The 19,694-nt window shown below is 37.3% G+C and overlaps 2 protein-coding genes across 2 annotated transcripts in view; both read left to right on the plus strand.

The window, feature by feature from the left end:
- Window positions 1-446: 446 nt before the first annotated feature.
- On the plus strand, window positions 447-14,573 carry LOC140231779 (uncharacterized). Its single transcript, XM_072311935.1, has 10 exons — window positions 447-516; window positions 5,903-6,064; window positions 6,780-7,106; window positions 7,911-8,024; window positions 8,746-8,859; window positions 10,160-10,273; window positions 11,047-11,160; window positions 11,647-11,760; window positions 13,130-13,243; window positions 14,413-14,573. The coding sequence occupies exons 1-10, from the start codon at window positions 447-449 to the stop codon at window positions 14,571-14,573; spliced, it is 1,404 nt and encodes a 467-aa protein (XP_072168036.1).
- Window positions 14,574-14,657: 84 nt separating this feature from the next.
- LOC140231780 (uncharacterized) overlaps window positions 14,658-19,694 on the plus strand; it is a 51,146-nt gene continuing 46,109 nt past the window's right edge. The window contains exons 1-5 of the mRNA XM_072311936.1: window positions 14,658-14,667; window positions 15,015-15,128; window positions 15,944-16,057; window positions 16,665-16,778; window positions 18,793-18,912. Of these exons, the coding sequence (XP_072168037.1) occupies window positions 14,658-14,667; window positions 15,015-15,128; window positions 15,944-16,057; window positions 16,665-16,778; window positions 18,793-18,912 (472 nt within the window). The remainder of the gene's footprint in view (window positions 14,668-15,014; window positions 15,129-15,943; window positions 16,058-16,664; window positions 16,779-18,792; window positions 18,913-19,694) is intronic.

Raw genomic sequence — 19,694 nt, forward strand, 5'->3', positions numbered from 1 at the left:
AGAATAGTAGGTATTGTTCAAATGCGAGATCCTGTATCAAACAAGGCTGACGGCATTTTTCCGTGATCACATACAATTGCAACCCGCGTGTATTGCATTTAGTTTTTGCCGCCATGCACGACTAGCACGCATTATATGAATGTTTAAACTACGCCTCTTCCCGTCAAAACGAGTAAAGAATAGGAGATAGAGGGAGAGAGGGGGAGAGAACGGGAGAGAGATGGACAGCGAGAGGGCACTCACAGGCTCAGTATACGATTGCAAAATAACTCTGCAAACATTTACCCAGCGATGTCGCATAATATGGAGGGCTACGTTCAGTCGTATTCCCTGCCCTAGGGAATGACTGAAGAATCCAGGTTTTTTAACCGGGTCTTCGTTTATTCTTCAAGGAGTGACAAAAATGATTTTAAAGCGGCAAAAGTGAAGCATTTAGTGCGCGAGCCATGGATTTTGCGTCTCTACTTGGAATGGTCGTACTTTTGGCTGTGGCAGATGTGGCCCTGACCCAGACAGGTAAGGAATGATTCCTGCATATACTATACAACAAGTGTTGTTTCTTGTAATGGTAAGTTGTATACTCATAATAATGGTGGGACTGCCGTCCACAATAATTACTACTTACCTCATCACAAAATGTATACGTGCTATTTTATGTTTCATTATTCTATGTTCTCAATGTATCGGTATCTCAAGTTCATGATATACTAAATGTAAAACGGTTCATGTTTTGGGAATATAAACTACACTTCTGTTATCAAAATATATATCAAATTCATAGATGTAGTGTGTATGTGTGTAGGATTATCATATACTTATATGTGTGCATATGTATGTGTAGGCTCTATATGTATATCATTCTTATGAACATGGAAATGATGAGGCCTATATGGAAGTTTAGTCTTTCGCACACTGCTTCTGTTTGTATTGCTGCTCCTATTAATCTTAAAAGTACATTTTGTTTACAGTACCTCTAACGTTAACACAAATTATCACATGCTTATGATTATCACAGATTATGAACTGTCGAATGAAGAAGGAATAAAAGGACATTCAGTCGTTGGTTTTTATTTTCATAATACACTTGGTTCTGTTGACTTTTGCGCATGTAAAGCAGAAGTATCATCACATAATTTATCTCTCTGAATGTCGTTACCTGTTCATTCGCCACGATGACGGACGGTGTCGCCCATGCGGAAATAACAAGGAAACGTAAATGTCACCTGCCGGCACAGTTAGATCTGTGCATACAGTCCAGAAAAGGAAAAAAAAAATGCATTGGGGGCCAAAAAATTAATGAATAAATAATGTATATATATATAATTATATATATATATATATATATATATATATATATATATATATGTATATATATATATATATATATATATATATATATATATATATATATTTATATATATATATATATATATATATATATATATATATATATATATATATATATATGTGTGTGTGTGTGTGTGTGTGTGTATTATATAGGTGAATAAAGACATGAAGGAAAAGAACAGTTCTCGTTGTCCAGATCAACTTCTTTATTTTCGTTACCAATTATGCTCTCTCCAAATTACAGATGCAGGTTGCGGAAAAGAGCAGTTAGCCCTCATGTTACCTAGCTTTCACCAGATTTTTCTAAATGTTAACCCTATATACAACGGTAAAGGAGATGCAAAAGGGTGGGGGAGAGTTGTGCTATGCATATTGCCCACAGTTCACGGGCAGTTAACAAATATTATGACACTTTTGCCTGGTGTATCTAGTTACCCATTCATTCTCACAGTGGCACCCATGCATGCGGAAACATTCCCGAGAGCGGTGGTTTCGTTTACCCACGACGAAGACAGTATTGTGCTTGTAGATTCACACAATGACGGGTCTTTCGAATACCACTCATTCAGCCATGTCCCCCAGTGTGGAAAAGCGCATACTGTTGGATCTTTTTTTTTTTTTCATTCAATCCTTTTGACATATAAACCGAAAAAAAAAAAGTTTGTGGACAAAGCTTTGTTCCCGTCATTCTGAATATATAGCTTGCGCATAAAGGACTGTTTTCACTGAGCAGGCGATTGATTTGCATGCGAAGGTTGCGACAGTTGAAAAAATAGCAAAAGTCCAACATTCGGAAAAGATTTTATTCGAATATGTCCTGAAAATGGAGCCGAAAATCATTTCTGCGCAGTTTGTGCTTAGTTCTCACGACGTATTCGGAAATGGTGTGCGTTTCAAGACGTTTTTGAGAACACTAATGACGAGCAAATTACGACCCAGAATAAGGACAAGTATACGAAAGAAATTTCATTCGCAAATCTCTGAATGTATCAAGGAAGAAGCATGAATTGTGAAGAGAAGTGGCGATTAAGTGATTGAACAGTCTTTACAGGGATTAAGATCCCAGTGTTATGTTTGCAGTCGCACATGAAATGCATACTGGTCTTCCGAGAGACACGGCAGCACATTTTGTCATTGTGTGTACAAAGAATGCGCTGATATGTACCGTTATCATCATGCTCCATCTCCGTATGTCTGCAGCTTTGTGGATATGAGGAATGATGAGGAAGTGTTAACTCTACCCCTCCGTATTATGGAGAAACGAAAGCTATTGATCAGACACACAAAAAAAAGGAACGAAATCACAAATATGAAACGAGTAGGCGAAGAAAATAAATTTAGACACAGAGACCTTCAGACACACACATACACACACATACACACACACACACACATACAAAGTTGGCATAAACCCAAAACATATCACACTGAACAACGATAATGTCAAAGGAGGCTCATATTTCCGTAATGTAGCAGTGCAATTCCTTTACAATCCAATTTGCTTAACAAGTTAATCTGTTTAGTATACACGTTTTTTTTTTTCTTTTGTTCTTCTTCCATGAGCACCCAGTTGTGCTTTATGCTATGTCATCGTCCTTGATTTGTTATGAGTTTTGAAAATATTCTCAGTCTTTATTTCATATTCTAAGAATTATGTAACTCTAACTCTGGTATAACCAAGTTATAGATATTGAAACGCAAAAGTCTGAAAATAATCTGGAGGTCTCCTTTAATCGTCTATGATGGGAGCACCATGGCAAAGTGGATAAGACTCCCGACCCCCAATCGGAGGACTTGAGATCGATTCCTGCCCAATGCTTATCTACTAGTATGTCCCTCTTGACCCAGATGTATTGGTACCTGGCAACGTTAAGGTATTAGTAACAATGGCAGGGCATTCTGGTATAGAGCAGTAGCAACACTGAAGAAGCTACGCTGGATAAAGTATGAAAAGATGGAATCAGACGGAGCTCAGAAAATCAAACGGTATTAAAGGTCAGGTATCGGTCAATCAGAATTGAATATTCAGAGACCAATGGGAGATTTTCGAATTTATGTTTGATCTAAACTTTTATGCAGCAGAGCTCTGGTGCAAACTTTTTGAGAAATATCGGGAAATTTTGGAATGAAGAAGTAAGAAAAGTAAATACTCAGGGGAATGCGGAATGGCTAAATCGAGACATGATCATTAAATTGCATGATAAAAATCCTGTCGTCAGTGTGTGATGTAAAAACAACAACAACAACAACAACAACAACAACAACAACAACACCAGCCCTATTCCAAGAAGTGGCCGCTTCTCAAAGGTACAATAGGCGACCCGCTGGTGAAATAGATGGTCGCTGATGTAACGATTATGCTACTCCTTCCTGTCGCCCCTCACGTTCATCGATCATATTTAATGCTGAATGAAGGCTATAATACCGATAGAATAATGGGTGTGTTTCACTGTACTTCTACTGCAACAGTCGGAGCTTATCTCAAAATCATGTCGGATACAATAATTGAACTTAAGAGCTCCATGGATTAGAATGACTTTATCGTAATATGAATCTGTGTATCTTGGACAGAACATAATTATACAGTAACACACTGGGGGAAAAAAATTAATCTGCGTTAACTTCCTGCCATTAAAAAAAACAACAACACACACACCCCCCCAAAAAACCCCAAACAACCAAATGTTTATTTAAAGTTCCCGGAGTAATCCACGTAAATACAAGCCCTGCTTCAAGTGTATTTCCCACACTCTGATTATTTTGCTTTGCATGCATTGTATTTCGTTTATTGCTTGATAACCTCAGTTATAATCCGATATGAACTAGTTTCGATTATGATGGAAATGCCAATCATCTTGCTATGTTGCTGTTAGTTTAGCAGTTATGTAAGCACGACTTCACTATTACATGCTTCTTCTTTTTTTTGGTGAAAATATGTTTACCAAAATTAATTGAATATCACAATCACAATGTTTGAAAACAAAGAGAGTTCTTTACTCCGCAACTCGTTGCAGCCCCCTCCCCCAATCAAAAAATAAGAAATAAAAAGGCCGTAAAACACACACACATAATACTAGTGAATGCTTCCGCCAGATTCTTAGAGATACCCCCAAGGATGGAAATGGGTTAGGATTTAAACCCTTGTCACGGGGTTTTGGAAGGGAAGAAAGAAAAATTACCCCTTGATAGCACAGGTTTTTGGAAGGGGAGCTATTATAGCAAAGTAGTGTGGGATCCTATGGAAGGGCAGTCACATTTTGCAGATGGCTGAACGGGCAATCCCCGTTCTCTGTTATCCCCCGTTTTGTATTTTTCTTGCAAATTGTGTAGGCCTATTTCTTATCTGAAGACGAAATTTAAAACAACAGTTGCAGCGCTTCTGGCGAAATGTCCTGCGAAAAGGCCAGTTCCGTATGCTTTGCAGCAAAACATGCATAGCAAGTATAGGCCTTCCTACATTCGGGAGAATCAGAGCAAAAACCAAGAAGCCGTATGACCTCTATTTTGGGATCTTTCTTTGGACTGAAACTACAGTGCAGTACCAACCCTTTTGCGTTACGGTTTCTTGCGCTTTCCGTCCTAATTATCGCAATATAAAAAGCAGTATCTGACAATACGAGAAAAATGGAGCTATTATTATTATTATTATTATTATTATTATTATTATCATTATTACTATTATTTATAGTGCGCTTTTCCCACAAGGCCCAAAGCGCTTACAATCAATTCAAATCATGTACGACAGTATGTGTAATTGGATAAAATAATGTTACAGCTACGAATTAGTTGCTACTAAAAAGATGTGTTTTCAAGGCTTTTTTTGAAAACACTGACTGATGGAGACTGTCTAACGGTAAGTGGTAAATTGTTCGAGTGCTTTGAAGCAGACACAGTAAATGTCCTATCACCGGCTAAGGTGCGAGTAACAGAGTATGTGAGACGAAGCGGATCACCAGATGACCTCAAATTTCTAGTACGTGTATATAAAGTCAAACAGGCATCTAGGTATTTCGGAGCTTGATTGTTGAGGATTTTATAGACAAACAAAACTAGTTTGAAAATTATCCGTTGCTTCAAAGGAAGCCAGTGCAACGACTTCAGAAGTGGCTGAGATGGGTAGTCCCTAGAAACCTGAAACACTAATCGGGCTGCCCAATTTTGAAGTCGCTGCACACGATCCAATTGAGTTGAAGGAATGGAAGAGAGAAGCCGGTTACAATAATCTATACGGGATAGAACTAAAGAACGCACTGCGTTATGACATGCAGAATGATCAATAAATCTCCTGATTCTAGCAATATTTCTTAAATAAAACGTAACAGCACTACAAATTTGAGAAATATGTTGAGACATTGACATTCGACGATCAAAAATAACACCAAGATTTCTTATTGTTTCTGAGGGGCTAATTAGCTAGATAAAATGTATAGCACTATGTACTGTTCTTACATTATGCTATTGTGTTGGATTTGATAAACGTGTACTATTGTAAACATGTTTTTAAAACTAATTGGTCATTAAAGATTCACTGATTTGTTCCTTTCATAAAACAAAGATCCACCGGCCGACCAATGCGATAGCGACCCTTGTGAAAATAGCGCCGCCTGCGAGTCAGGAGGGGGCAGGTTTCTCTGCCACTGCGTACGGAGTGAGTTAGTTAGAGGGGACCTCACTACTACCTTCGCCTATCAGGGAGACACCTGCGAGCAGTCTTTTGGTAAGTTTTCCCACACTTTCATATTCAAGAAACTATTTCAGGTAAATGAAGGAGAAGCAAATTCTATTATAACTCATTATAACTAATGTAATGCGATCAGTATCTGTTCATTGATAAGCAATTAAAATTTAGTAGAGCAGAACTACATAACGATAAGAGGAAGGAGAGAAAGTGGATGAAAGATGAGATGTGTGTGTGTGTGTGTGTGTGTGTATGAGAGGTGTGGGGAAAATGCACCTTTGCCCAGCAAAGAATTACTGACCTTCGTTTTAGAACACTTCAAATATTCCGAGCAAAAGTCTCGAGACTCTCTCCTCTCTCAATTTCTCTCTTTAATAGCGAAGTATCAGTTGGTATTTTGAAATGATATAATACAGATATAGAAAAGGGAATGACTGAAGATGTTTCAGTGTGGTAGTCAAGACAGAGTTTGAATTGAGACGATGACTTGCTAGTCACTGGAATAACCAACGAAATGACGAAATAATCGAGGGAGAAAATGATGATCACGAAGGCATTTTTCTTCCTCCCTTCCTCCCCTCGCTTTCTCTCTGTCTGTCTGTCTCTCTATAATCTAGTCTGTGTGTGTCAGACAAACATACTACAGTTTAATGAAAAATTATCTCACGAATTAAACGGATAATTGACGTGGCAAGTGAAGGAAGTAAAGTGCATAAATTAATACTTTCGTCGGTATTGATTGATCTCTTTGCAGAGGTAAACTGCGGGGAAGATTTCTCCACCCCGACTGGGGTAATCACCAGCCCCGACTATCCCAATGACTATCCTGCCTCGAGCCAATGCCTCTATATCGTGCGAGTCATCGGCGCCATCGACATCACCTTCACCGTCAACGACATGGCGATCGATGTCGGTGACGACCTCGTGATAGGCCCGGGTCCCACTTACAATGTCAGCTTCAGCGGAACAGAGACCGTTACGGCAGCTGGGACGCAGATCACTGTTACTGGAGATCAGGCGTGGGTGTACTTCTTGTCTCAGAGTACAAGACTAAGAGGGTTTAATATCACCTTCACAGCAGGTATGAAAGTCATCTTGATCCTCCAATTACGACGTTCGCGACGTTTGAGACTAAAATTGCAGTAGTTGATATTTATATTGATATAGAGTATAAAAAAGAGGTAAAAAGTCAACCTGACATAGATATATACTTCATCAAAAATATCAGTTGAAGATGTTGTTAGTAGGCCTATTGACTTCAAGTCTACAATATCCCAATATCAGATTAAATGTTTCTCGTATTTTTATGACATTCTGAAAGAGAGAATTTACACATCAAAAGTCAAGAAAGTGATAAAAATATTGTTTTCTACACCCTTTTCGTGTGTAAATTCTAGAGCACGTTATCTCATGAAGCGTCGTTTGGTATATCGTTATGACGGTCCCCTGCATTAGTTTTAGCAATGCTATGAAACAAAAAAAAAAAAAATGCACACATCTTTGTATCTTGTCTCTAAATGATTTACAGAAAGTTTGTAAAATGTAATTTTTCTCTCAAATTTAGCTTTTACCACAACTCAAATTATCATTAGTGTAGTTAGGTTTGTATATTGTATTCTTGAAAAAAAAATGTCAGAAATGAATTTACATCGATATTCAAATTAAAAGTAAGAATAAACTTGTATTTGATTTTATGCACCATTCTTTATCTTCCAATTATACTTTCCAGTTATTTACATAATCTCTACGACTTTTCTATGTCATATCTGATCTAATGATATCTGCCGGTGTTTGATGATGCTGTTTTATATATGAGCCATCCAAAGAAAAGGCACCAACTATAAATGTATCAATACTCACAGAAAATGTATCTGTCTTTGGCCAGAAACTGATGAATGTAGCGAAGATCCATGCCTTAATGGAGGAAATTGTACAGATCTCGTCTACGACTACCAGTGCTCATGTATGCCCGGATGGACAGGGGAGAACTGTACCATAAGTAAGACAATATCAGTCTGTGACAATCTACTCAAGTTACCTTCTATAATAAATGTGTGAAGAATATTTCGTAATTATATACCTGATAAAGCCGTACTTGCAATAAGAGCATTCTCCAGTATAATCCGGTTTTGATAATGTGTGACCAAGACGTTTAACTAGTTGAACCATGATCACGTCAGATCTGTTAGACCTCAGATTTGTTAGAAGGCACACCCGGTCTCCTTTGATACTATATGAATTCCCATAACCAAGCTAGGTGTTAGAATAAGCGCCACTTGCTGACTTCCACGAGCCACCAAGTGTTTTAACGGGGACAGGACCAAGTATCAAACCGACTTCATTCCTCTATTCTATCTCGGAAAAGTAGGTCCTATATGTAAATAAACTAAGCCAGCACAACAAAACATTTCGAATACGTGTATACACAGAACTGTTGTTCACAGCACAAGTCAAGACATATCTCATTTTGCTGTTTCGTCATTCTCAGAAAATATTACCTTTAATTTTATTCAATGATTTCTATATCACCAGCGTCACATGTAAAGGTCAATTCGATTCAGAGCAATCATGTCTTTTTGGGAAACGAATAGCAAGCGAAACTACACTGTAAGAAGAGCTAATTCTCGCAGACCTTTAAGTAAACAAATAAAATGATGTGTTGCATTCACATAGACATTTTCATAATCACAATGTTTTCCACTTAATACCATCGAATGCAGATATCAACGACTGTGTTTCGTTCCCGTGCATCAATGGCGGTGTTTGCATTGACGGAGTGAACGAGTACACGTGTGACTGCTTGGGTGGATTCACTGGAACCTTCTGTGAATTGAGTAAGAAACAAGTGATCCTCAAAACTAATCCATTCATCAAACTGGCAACCCCTTTTCAGTTTTCTAGTTACAGTGATTAGAATGTGTTAGATGAGATTATCATGTGATAAAAATATCCCTAACTTAATTAAAGAGGAAATCCATCCCAAAATAAATAACTTCAAAAGAAAGAGAAAAATATTCCCTATACAGAACGACACAAAAATGACAAAAATCGGATAAGACATAAGAAAAGATAGTAAGTTCGTGAAATAAATTGACAACTATTCACGTTCAATGATCGTGGTGGTAGGTCGACGGTCCAATTATATTTTGGTTTCAATTGTCATTTTAGCATTCTCAACTTCCAGTACGAAGGTCTATTATCGATATTGTATGTTAAGAATGATAGATATAAATCAACAAGATGTTACAAGGGTTACAGGTCAGACATTAAGACCAATGAAACGGTGAACAAAATATTTTCTGGCCATAAATTCCGATCTTTTTATTTGGCTTTATAGATTGGAAAATATATCCTTCATCCAGAGAGAGTAAAGGATCAACCATCAGTCGGTGTTCAAGATCTATTAACTCTGTCATTTGTAAATGAAGGGTCATGCTGTCCCAAAAGCAGAGAAAGTGAATACATGAGAAGTGGGGTGAGAAGCAGACTCGTCACAGACGACTGTGTGGAACATACGAATCGCATAATCATGATTGTTATAGTATTATAATTATTATTGACGTATTGATTTATTGATTTATTACGACGTATTGAAGTATTGATTTGCTTATTACTGATAAAAAGTAAGATTTCACTGTCGTATCCATAGATATCGATGAATGTAACCCGAATCCTTGCCAAAATGGAGCCTCTTGTTTCGACGGCGTCAATGGATACACCTGCCTCTGTGTCGATGGATACACTGGCGATCAATGTGAGACAGGTAATTACAAGCACACCAGGCAGACGAAAAGTAGATCCTATGTGTAAATAAACTAAGCCAGCACCACAAAACATTTCGAATATACAAACACAAAACTGTTGTTCACAGCACAAGTCAAGACATATCTCATTCTCCTGTTTCGTCATTCTCAGAAAATATTACCTTGAATTTCTATATCACCAGCGTCACATGTAGATGTTAATTTGATTCAGAGCAATCATGTCTTTTTAGGAAACGAATAACAAGCGAAACTACACTTTAAGAAGAGCTAATGCCCGCAGACCTTTAAGAAAACAAATAAAATGGCATGTTGCATTCACATAGACATTTTCATAAACACAATGTTTTCTACTTAATACCATCGAATGCAGATATCAACGATTGTGTTTCGTTCCCGTGCATCAATGGCGGTGCTTGCATTGACGGAGTGAACGAGTACACGTGTGACTGCTTGGGTGGATTCACTGGAACCTTCTGTGAATTGAGTAAGAAACAAGTGATCCTCAAAACTAATCCATTCATCAAACTGGCAACCCCTTTTCAGTTTTCTAGTTACAGTGATTAGAATGTGTTAGATGTGATTATCATGTGATAAAAATATCCCTAACTTAATTAAAGAGGAAATCCATCCCAAAATAAGTAACTTCAAAAGAAAGAGAAAGATATTCCCTACAGAACGATACAAAAATGACAAAAATCGGATAAGACATAAGAAAAGATAGTAAGTTCGTGAAATAAATTGACAACTATTCACGTTCAATGATCGTGGTGGTAGGTCGACGGTCCAATTATATTTTGGTTTCAATTGTCATTCTAGCATTCTCAACTTCCAGTACGAAAGTCTATTATCGATATTGTATGTTAAGAATGATAGATATAAATCAACAAGATGTTACAAGGGTTACAGGTCAGAGATTAAGACCAATGAAACGGTGAACAAAATATTTTCTGGCCATAAATTCCGATCTTTTTATTTGGCTTTATAGATTGGAAAATATATCCTTCATCCAGAGAGAATAAAGGATCAACCATCAGTCGGTGTTCAAGATCTATTAACTCTGTCATTTGTAAATGAAGGGTCATGCTGGCCCAAAAGCAGAGAAAGTGAATACATGAGAAGCAGACTCGTCACAGACGACTGTGTTGAACATACGAATCGCATAATCATGATTGTTATAGTTATTATCATTGTTCTCGTATATCAAGTATTGATTTGCTTATACTGATCAAAAGTAAGATTTCACTGTCGTATCCATAGATATCGATGAATGTAACCCGAATCCTTGCCAAAATGGAGCCTCTTGTTTCGACGGCATCAATGGATACACCTGCAACTGTGTCGCTGGATACACTGGCGATCAGTGTGAGACAGGTAATTACAAGCACACCAGGCAGACGGCCGATTTTAACTCACATTGAAGAGGAAAATCCAGGTCGGTCAAAATAAATGCTTAATGCTTATACTTTGACACATTTTGCACGTTATTAGGTACCACGACGATCGAGCATGACGAAAAGTAGATCCTATGTGTAAATAAACTGAGCCAGCACCACAAAACATTTCGAATATACAAACACAAAACTGTTGTTCACAGCACAAGTCAAGACATATCTCATTTTCCTGTTTCGTCATTCTCAGAAAATATTACCTTGAATTTCTATATCACCAGCGTCACATGTAGAGGTTAATTCGATTCAGAGCAATCATGTCTTTTTAGGAAACGAATAACAAGCGAAACTACACTTTAAGAAGAGCTAATGCCCGCAGACCTTTAAGAAAACAAATAAAATGTCATGTTGCATTCACATAGACATTTTCATAAACACAATGTTTTCTACTTAATACCATCGAATGCAGATATCAACGATTGTGTTTCGTTCCCGTGCATCAATGGCGGTGCTTGCATTGACGGAGTGAACGAGTACACGTGTGACTGCTTGGGTGGATTCACTGGAACCTTCTGTGAACTGAGTAAGAAACAAGTGATCCTAAAAACTAATCCATTCATCAAACTGGCAACCCCTTTTCAGTTTTCTAGTTACAGTGATTAGAATGTGTTAGATGTGATTATCATGTGATAAAAATATCCCTAACTTAATTGAAGAGGAAATCCATCCCAAAATAGATAACTTCAAAGGAAAGAGAAAAATATTCCCTACAGAACGATACAAAAATGACAAAAATCGGATAAGACGTAAGAAAAGATAGTAAGTTCGTGAAATAAATTGACAACTATTCACGTTCAATAATCGTGGTGGTAGGTCGACGGTCCAATTATATTTTGGTTTCAATTGTCATTCTAGCATTCTCAACTTCCAGTACGAAAGTCTATTATCGATATTGTATGTTAAGAATGATAGATATAAATCAACAAGATGTTACAAGGGTTACAGGTCAGAGATTAAGACCAATGAAACGGTGAACAAAATGTTTTCTGGCCATAAATTCCGATCTTTTTATTTGGCTTTATAGATTGGAAAATATATCCTTCATCCAGAGAGAGTAAAGGATCAACCATTAGTCGGTGTTCAAGATCTATTAACTCTGTCATTTGTAAATGAAGGGTCATGCTGGCCCAAAAGCAGAGAAAGTGAATACATGAGAAGCAGACTCGTCACAGACGACTGTGTTGAACATACGAATGGCATAATCATGATTGTTATAGTTATTATCATTGTTCTCGTACATCAAGTATTGATTTGCTTATACTGATAAAAAGTAAGATTTCACTGTCGTATCCATAGATATCGATGAATGTAACCCGAATCCTTGCCAAAATGGAGCCTCTTGTTTCGACGGCGTCAATGGATACACCTGCCTCTGTGTCGATGGATACACTGGCGATCAATGTGAGACAGGTAATTACAAGCACACCAGGCAGACGGCCGATTTTAACTCACATTGAAGAGGAAAATCCAGGTCGGTCAAAATGAATGCTTAATGCTTATTCTTTGACACATTTTGCACGTTATCAGGTACCACGACGAGCATGACGAAAAGTAGATCCTATGTGCAAATAAACTAAGCCAGCACCACAAAACATTTCGAATATACAAACACAAAACTGTTGTTCACAGCACAAGTCAAGACATATCTCATTCTCCTGTTTCGTCATTCTCAGAAAATATTACCTTGAATTTCTATATCACCAGCGTCACATGTAGAGGTTAATTCGATTCAGAGCAATCATGTCTTTTTAGGAAACGAATAACAAGCGAAACTACACTTTAAGAAGAGCTAATGCCCGCAGACCTTTAAGAAAACAAATAAAATGGCATGTTGCATTCACATAGACATTTTCATAAACACAATGTTTTCTACTTAATACCATCGAATGCAGATATCAACGATTGTGTTTCGTTCCCGTGCATCAATGGCGGTGCTTGCATTGACGGAGTGAACGAGTACACGTGTGACTGCTTGGGTGGATTCACTGGAACCTTCTGTGAACTGAGTAAGAAACAAGTGATCCTAAAAACTAATCCATTCATCAAACTGGCAACCCCTTTTCAGTTTTCTAGTTACAGTGATTAGAATGTGTTAGATGTGATTATCGTGTGATAAAAATATCCCTAACTTACTTAAAGAGGAAATCCATCCCAAAATAGATAACTTCAAAAGAAAGAGAAAAATATTCCCTACAGAACGATACAAAAATGACAAAAATCGGATAAGACGTAAGAAAAGATAGTAAGTTCGTGAAATAAATTGACAACTATTCACGTTCAATAATCGTGGTGGTAGGTCGACGGTCCAATTATATTTTGGTTTCAATTGTCATTCTAGCATTCTCAACTTCCAGCACGAAAGTCTATTATCGATATTGTATGTTAAAGGGTGTGTACAGTTCTGGTCGAGGTGAGGATTTAGCTTTTAACATTTTGCGAGATATTCAGAAACCACTCTATGAGATGTCAAGGAGCATGCAATTCTAACGGGTATCAAAAGTTTATTTGATGAAAATCGGTTTTGAAATGGCTGAGATATACAAAAACAAGGTGAAACAAAGAGATCCTAATAAAGTTGTGGCATGTCGCCTTTTATTATTATCACTTTTTTCGATATCTCAGCCATTTGAAAACCAATTTTCATCAAATAAACGTTGAATCCTTCTTAAAATCACATGCTCTCTCATATTTCATATGAGGTTTCTCATTATCTCACTTAAGAATGTTCAAAACATGAATCCCCATCCCAACCAGTACTGTACAGTCCCTTTAAGAATGATAGATATAAATCAACAAGATGTTACAAGGGTTACAGGTCAGATATTAAGACAAAATAAGCTACAGTGATGTTTTCTGGCCATAAATTCCGATCTTTTTATTTGGCTTTATAGATTGGAAAATATATCCTTCATCCAGAGAGAGTAAAGGATCAACCATCAGTCGGTGTTCAAGATCTATTAACTCTGTCATTTGTAAATGAAGGGTCATGCTGGCCCAAAAGCAGAGAAAGTGAATACATGAGAAGTGGGTTGAGAAGCAGACTCGTCACAGACGACTGTGTGGAACATACGAATCGCATAATCATGATTGTTATAATTATTATCATTGTTCTCGTATATCAAGTATTGATTTGCTTATACTGATAAAAAGTAAGATTTCACTGTCATGTCCATAGATATCGATGAATGTAACCCGAATCCTTGCCAAAATGGAGCCTCTTGTTTCGACGGCATCAATGGATACACCTGCAACTGTGTCGCTGGATACACTGGCGATCAGTGTGAGACAGGTAATTACAAGCACACCAGGCAGACGGCCGATTTTAACTCACATTGAAGAGGAAAATCCAGGTCGGTCAAAATAAATGCTTAATGCTTATTCTTTGACACATTTTGCATGTTATTAGGTACCACGACGAGCATGACGAAAAGTAGGTCATATGTGTAAATAAACTAAGCCAGCACCGCAAAACATTTCGAATATATAAACACATAACTGTCGTTCACAGCACAAGTCAAGACATATCTCATTCTCCTGTTTCGTCATTCTCAGAAAATATTACCTTGAATTTCTATATCACCAGCGTCACAATGACGGGTAGAGGTTAATTCGATTCAGAGCAATTATGTCTTTTTAGGAAACGAATAACAAGCGAAACTACACTTTAAGAAGAGCTAATGCCCGCAGACCTTTAAGAAAACAAATAAAATGGCATGTTGCATTCACATAGACATTTTCATGAACACAATGTTTTCTACTCAATACCATCGAATGCAGATATCGACGATTGTGTTTCGTTCCCGTGCATCAACGGCGGTGTTTGCATTGACGGAGTGAACGAGTACACGTGTGACTGCTTGGGTGGATTCACTGGAACCTTCTGTGAATTGAGTAAGAGACAAGTGATCCTCAAAACTAATCCATTCATCAAACTGGCAACACCTTTTCAGTTTTCTAGTTACAGTGATTAGAATGTGTTAGATGTGATTATCATGCGACTAACTTAATTAAAGAGGAAATCCATCCCAAAATAAATAACTTCAAAAGAAAGAGAAAAATATTCCCTACAGAACGATACAAAAATGACAAAAATCGGATAAGACATAAGAAAAGATAGTAAGTTCGTGAAATAAATTGACAACTATTCACGTTCAATGATCGTGGTGGTAGGTCGACGGTCCAATTATATTTTGGTTTCAATTGTCATTCTAGCATTCTCAACTTCCAGTACGAAAGTCTATTATCGATATTGTATGTTAAGAATGATAAATATAAATCAACAAGATGTTACAAGGGTTACAGGTCAGAGATTAAGACCAATGAAACGGTGAACAAAATAAGCTACAATGATGTTTTGTGGCCATAAATTCCGATCTTTTTATTTGGCTTTATAGATTGGAAAATATATCCTTCATCCAGAGAGAATAAAGGATCAACCATCAGTCGGTGTTCAAGATCTATTAACTCTGTCATTTGTAAATGAAGGGTCATGCTGTCCCAAAAGCAGAGAAAGTGAATACATGAGAAGTGGGTTGAGAAGCAGACTCGTCACAGACGACTGTGTGGAACATACGAATCGCATAATCATGATTGTTATAGTATTATAATTATTATTGACGTATTGATTTATTGATTTATTACGACGTATTGAAGTATTGATTTGCTTATAACTGATAAAAAGTAAGATTCCACTGTCGTATCCATAGATATCGATGAATGTAACCCGAATCCTTGCCAAAATGGAGCCTCTTGTTTCGACGGCATCAATGGATACACCTGCCTCTGTGTCGATGGATACACTGGCGATCAGTGTGAGACAGGTAATTACAAGCACACCAGGCAGACGGCCGATTTTAAACTCACATTGAAGAGGAAAATCCGGGTCGGTCAAAATAAATGCTTAATGCTTATTCTTTGACACATTTTGCACGTTATTAGGCACCACGACGAGCATGTACAGAGGAATTGTCTACATACAACATGGTATTTGTACAATAGGTGTTATACCGTGGTTGTCACTGGAAACACTTCATCTTATACACACGCAAGCATAATATTAGTATGAATTCTAATGTTTGCCATTAGACAGTCCTCCGAATAGGATGTGCATCCATCGATTACTTGCTCTTAACCCTCAATTCCATCTTGGCATGAGGCCACGTAAGACAAGTTATGATTCAATTGATTGTAAGTCAACTAAATTAAAAAAAAAAACAAAAAAAAATGTTGCATTTTATTCTTACTACTTCAAACATTGCAATACACTTAGTATTTTGGTTCACATTTTCTTACGTTCTTTGATTTCCTATACATGCAAATAAGTAGATTATATAAGAGATTGATTGTTAAATTTTATCCCCCTAATTTGACTGTCTTTTTGATGTTATTGTAATTGGAAATTTGTCTCCCAAATAATTTGACGACTAGAAATCGACGAATGTCAGTCTAACCCGTGTTCACCAAACGGTCGTTGTAATGATCTGATCAACGCTTTCTCCTGTACCTGCAACCTTGGATTCACGGGGGAGCGCTGTCAGACTGGTAATGTGAACTCTAATTCAAGCATTATGTTTTGCTTTTGTTATTTGTAGATCTCTCTCTAGCTATGCTTTCAGATTGAAATGAGGCAGTTCTGCGCTATCATGCCCGCAATTCTCATGGTTTCTCCCTCTCAATGTTATGATAAAAACGATTATTATTAATTATCTCTTACTGACTGAGGGCACAACGAAAAGTGATTATCATTGGGTGTACAATACTGATGTTTCATGAAGGTCGAGTTCATCATTGGGTTTTTGCTTGTTCCCGTCTATCGTGATAAAGCCTTTTTCCTATGATATGGACACACCACACCCTCCATATTTTTTTTTTATGCCTCCGCCACGAAGTGGTGCCGGAAACATTATATTTTCGGGTTGCTAGGGTTAGTCCGTCCGTCCTCCCGTTCGTTCGTCCGTCCGTCCGTCCGTAATGAATTTTGTGGATAGCGTAACTAAAAAACCCTTTAAGGTATCCTAATGAAACTTGGCATGTGTGTGTATTCGGGGGTGAAGTTGTGCCCATCAACTTTTGGGTGCACATGCTGAAGTTCAAAGATCAAAAGGTCAAGGTCAAATGCTCAAAATGTCACTATTTCCCCCATATCTATGCAATGCCTGAAGATATTTACTTGAAACTGAGTGTACACATGTATTACTCAATTAAGATTCTCTGGTGAAAGTTTGGGGTCATGAGGTCAAAGGTCAAAAGGTCAAGTAAAAATGTTAGAATTTCACTTTTTTATCTATATCTTGGAAATGGTTCAAGTATATGTACATGCACTGATTGGCAGTGATTTTCTAGGAAATTTTGGGTTCATGGGATCAAAGGTCAGGGGTCAAAGGTCAAGGGCAACACTTCAAGATGTTACTATTTCCCTCATTTATGCAATGCCTACAGGATTGTTACTTTTTAAAACTTGGTGTATACATGTATAACCCAATAGAAATTTTGCCAAAAGGCCGAAGGTCAAAAGGTCAAAGATCAAGTAAAAGTGCTGAACTTTACTTTTTCCTCCATATCCTGTAAGTGGCTCAAGTTATCTTGAAACTTAGTACATATTTATACATATTCTACCTGACAGTGATTATTATATGAATTTTAGGGTCAAAGGTCAAGGTTCAAAGGCCAGATAAAAATGATAAAATTTACTATTCAATACAGAAATTGCACTTTTTCTCCGTACCTTGAAACTTACTCAATGCATAAACTTATGAAAGGGTCAAAGTCAAGTAAAAGACCTAAAATCCCCAAATCATGCTCTCCCATTCATCCAGTTAAACCTAGGTCGAGGAAGGTGAACATTCAGCACTTTTGTGACAAGCATGCCACTTTAATATTTTGCCAAGTTTGTGAAAATGTAATCACACATTGTCCACATGTACTATAGACCTATTAGGAGAATCATGCATTATGGCGGAGGCATACCAGTCGCCATAGCGACATTTCTAGTTTCCTTTGGTCCTTTGCATACAAACCAGAACAACAATTGAAAATCTGGAAAAGGATAAAAACGGTTCAGAAAAATGTTAAGTTCCACTTAAGATAGCGATATAATCTGTAGTTACATATTCAAAAGCAGACGAGATGATGCTTTCATTGTTTTCAACTCGTCATTTTGGTACATAGTAGTGTTATGATAAACAACGGTGAGTACTCATGTGAAGAAAATCATCAGTAGTGAATATTTTCCGAGAAAAGCGAGCCAATGGGGAACTTGTGAAGGCATGACATAATTTCCTCACTTAATCTGCATGTGTGATTGTCAACGATATTTCTGTTTCAATATAATGTGAAAATGTACACAATTCCTCAACCATCCTCTTCCTACGATATCAATTAAGTTTTCCTGGTTCTAATTGGTATATCTTAATTCGTGTAAAGGAGTTTTAATTGAACTTTCCAAGAGAAAATAAAAACAAAATCAAAAGAATAATTGACTGAAATATTCATATTCCCATGACGTATACCTTGTCTAAATGCACTTCTTATTCTTTCGTCTTTTGGCTTCGCAAAGACATCGACGAGTGTGCAAGCTCGCCGTGTCGGAATGGGGGCACGTGTTCAGACGATGGTCTCATCAACGCCTACATGTGTTTCTGCCCATCAGGATTCACTGGTCCTACGTGCAATGAAGGTACGGGCGATTGGCATGACTTGATTTTTTAACATCTTTTCCAGACCGTGTAGCCAGCTCTTCCACACACAGTGTCACAGGGGAGGATCTATATCACCTCTATAATAATAGTAAGACAGGGACCTCTGGTAGAGCAATGGTAACTCTGAAGAGGCTACCCTGGATAAATAAGACATTATTATTATTATTATTATTATTATTATTATTATTATTATTATTATTATTGTTATCATTATTATTATTATTATTGTTGTTGTTGTTATTATTATTATTATTATCATTATTACTACTACTACCTCCCTACGACATTTTTTACGCTTATTTACTGCTTGCAAAGTTCATGTCCGATTCCTTTTATAGCAGTCACTCTGTTGACGAGAGTAAAGACTAAATATACCTGTACACACCACACATACGGTAGGCATATGCGATGGGGGGGGGGGGGCGAGATTGGTTCATTCTTGTCAAATGCTAATGAGGAGGTCTGGTATAGTACCTATATCTAGGCCTATGTGAAGAAAATAGAAATGTATTTGAATGTTTGCCCTATTACAAATGCTAAGTATTAATCAAGTTCTTTTATTGCCTATACCAATATCAAGATTACATAAATAATCGTGGACCATGCAACAATTTCTCGACAGAAATCGACGAATGTGCAAGCGATCCCTGTCAAAACGGTGGAGAATGTACCGATTTAGTCAACATGTTTGCATGTAATTGCAGCGCAGGGTTCACTGGAGTAATGTGCGACACAAGTAAGGCGATTAACACTTCATTCT

The sequence above is a fragment of the Diadema setosum genome, chromosome 8 (genome assembly GCF_964275005.1).
Source record: "Diadema setosum chromosome 8, eeDiaSeto1, whole genome shotgun sequence".
Classification (NCBI taxonomy): domain Eukaryota; kingdom Metazoa; phylum Echinodermata; class Echinoidea; order Diadematoida; family Diadematidae; genus Diadema; species Diadema setosum.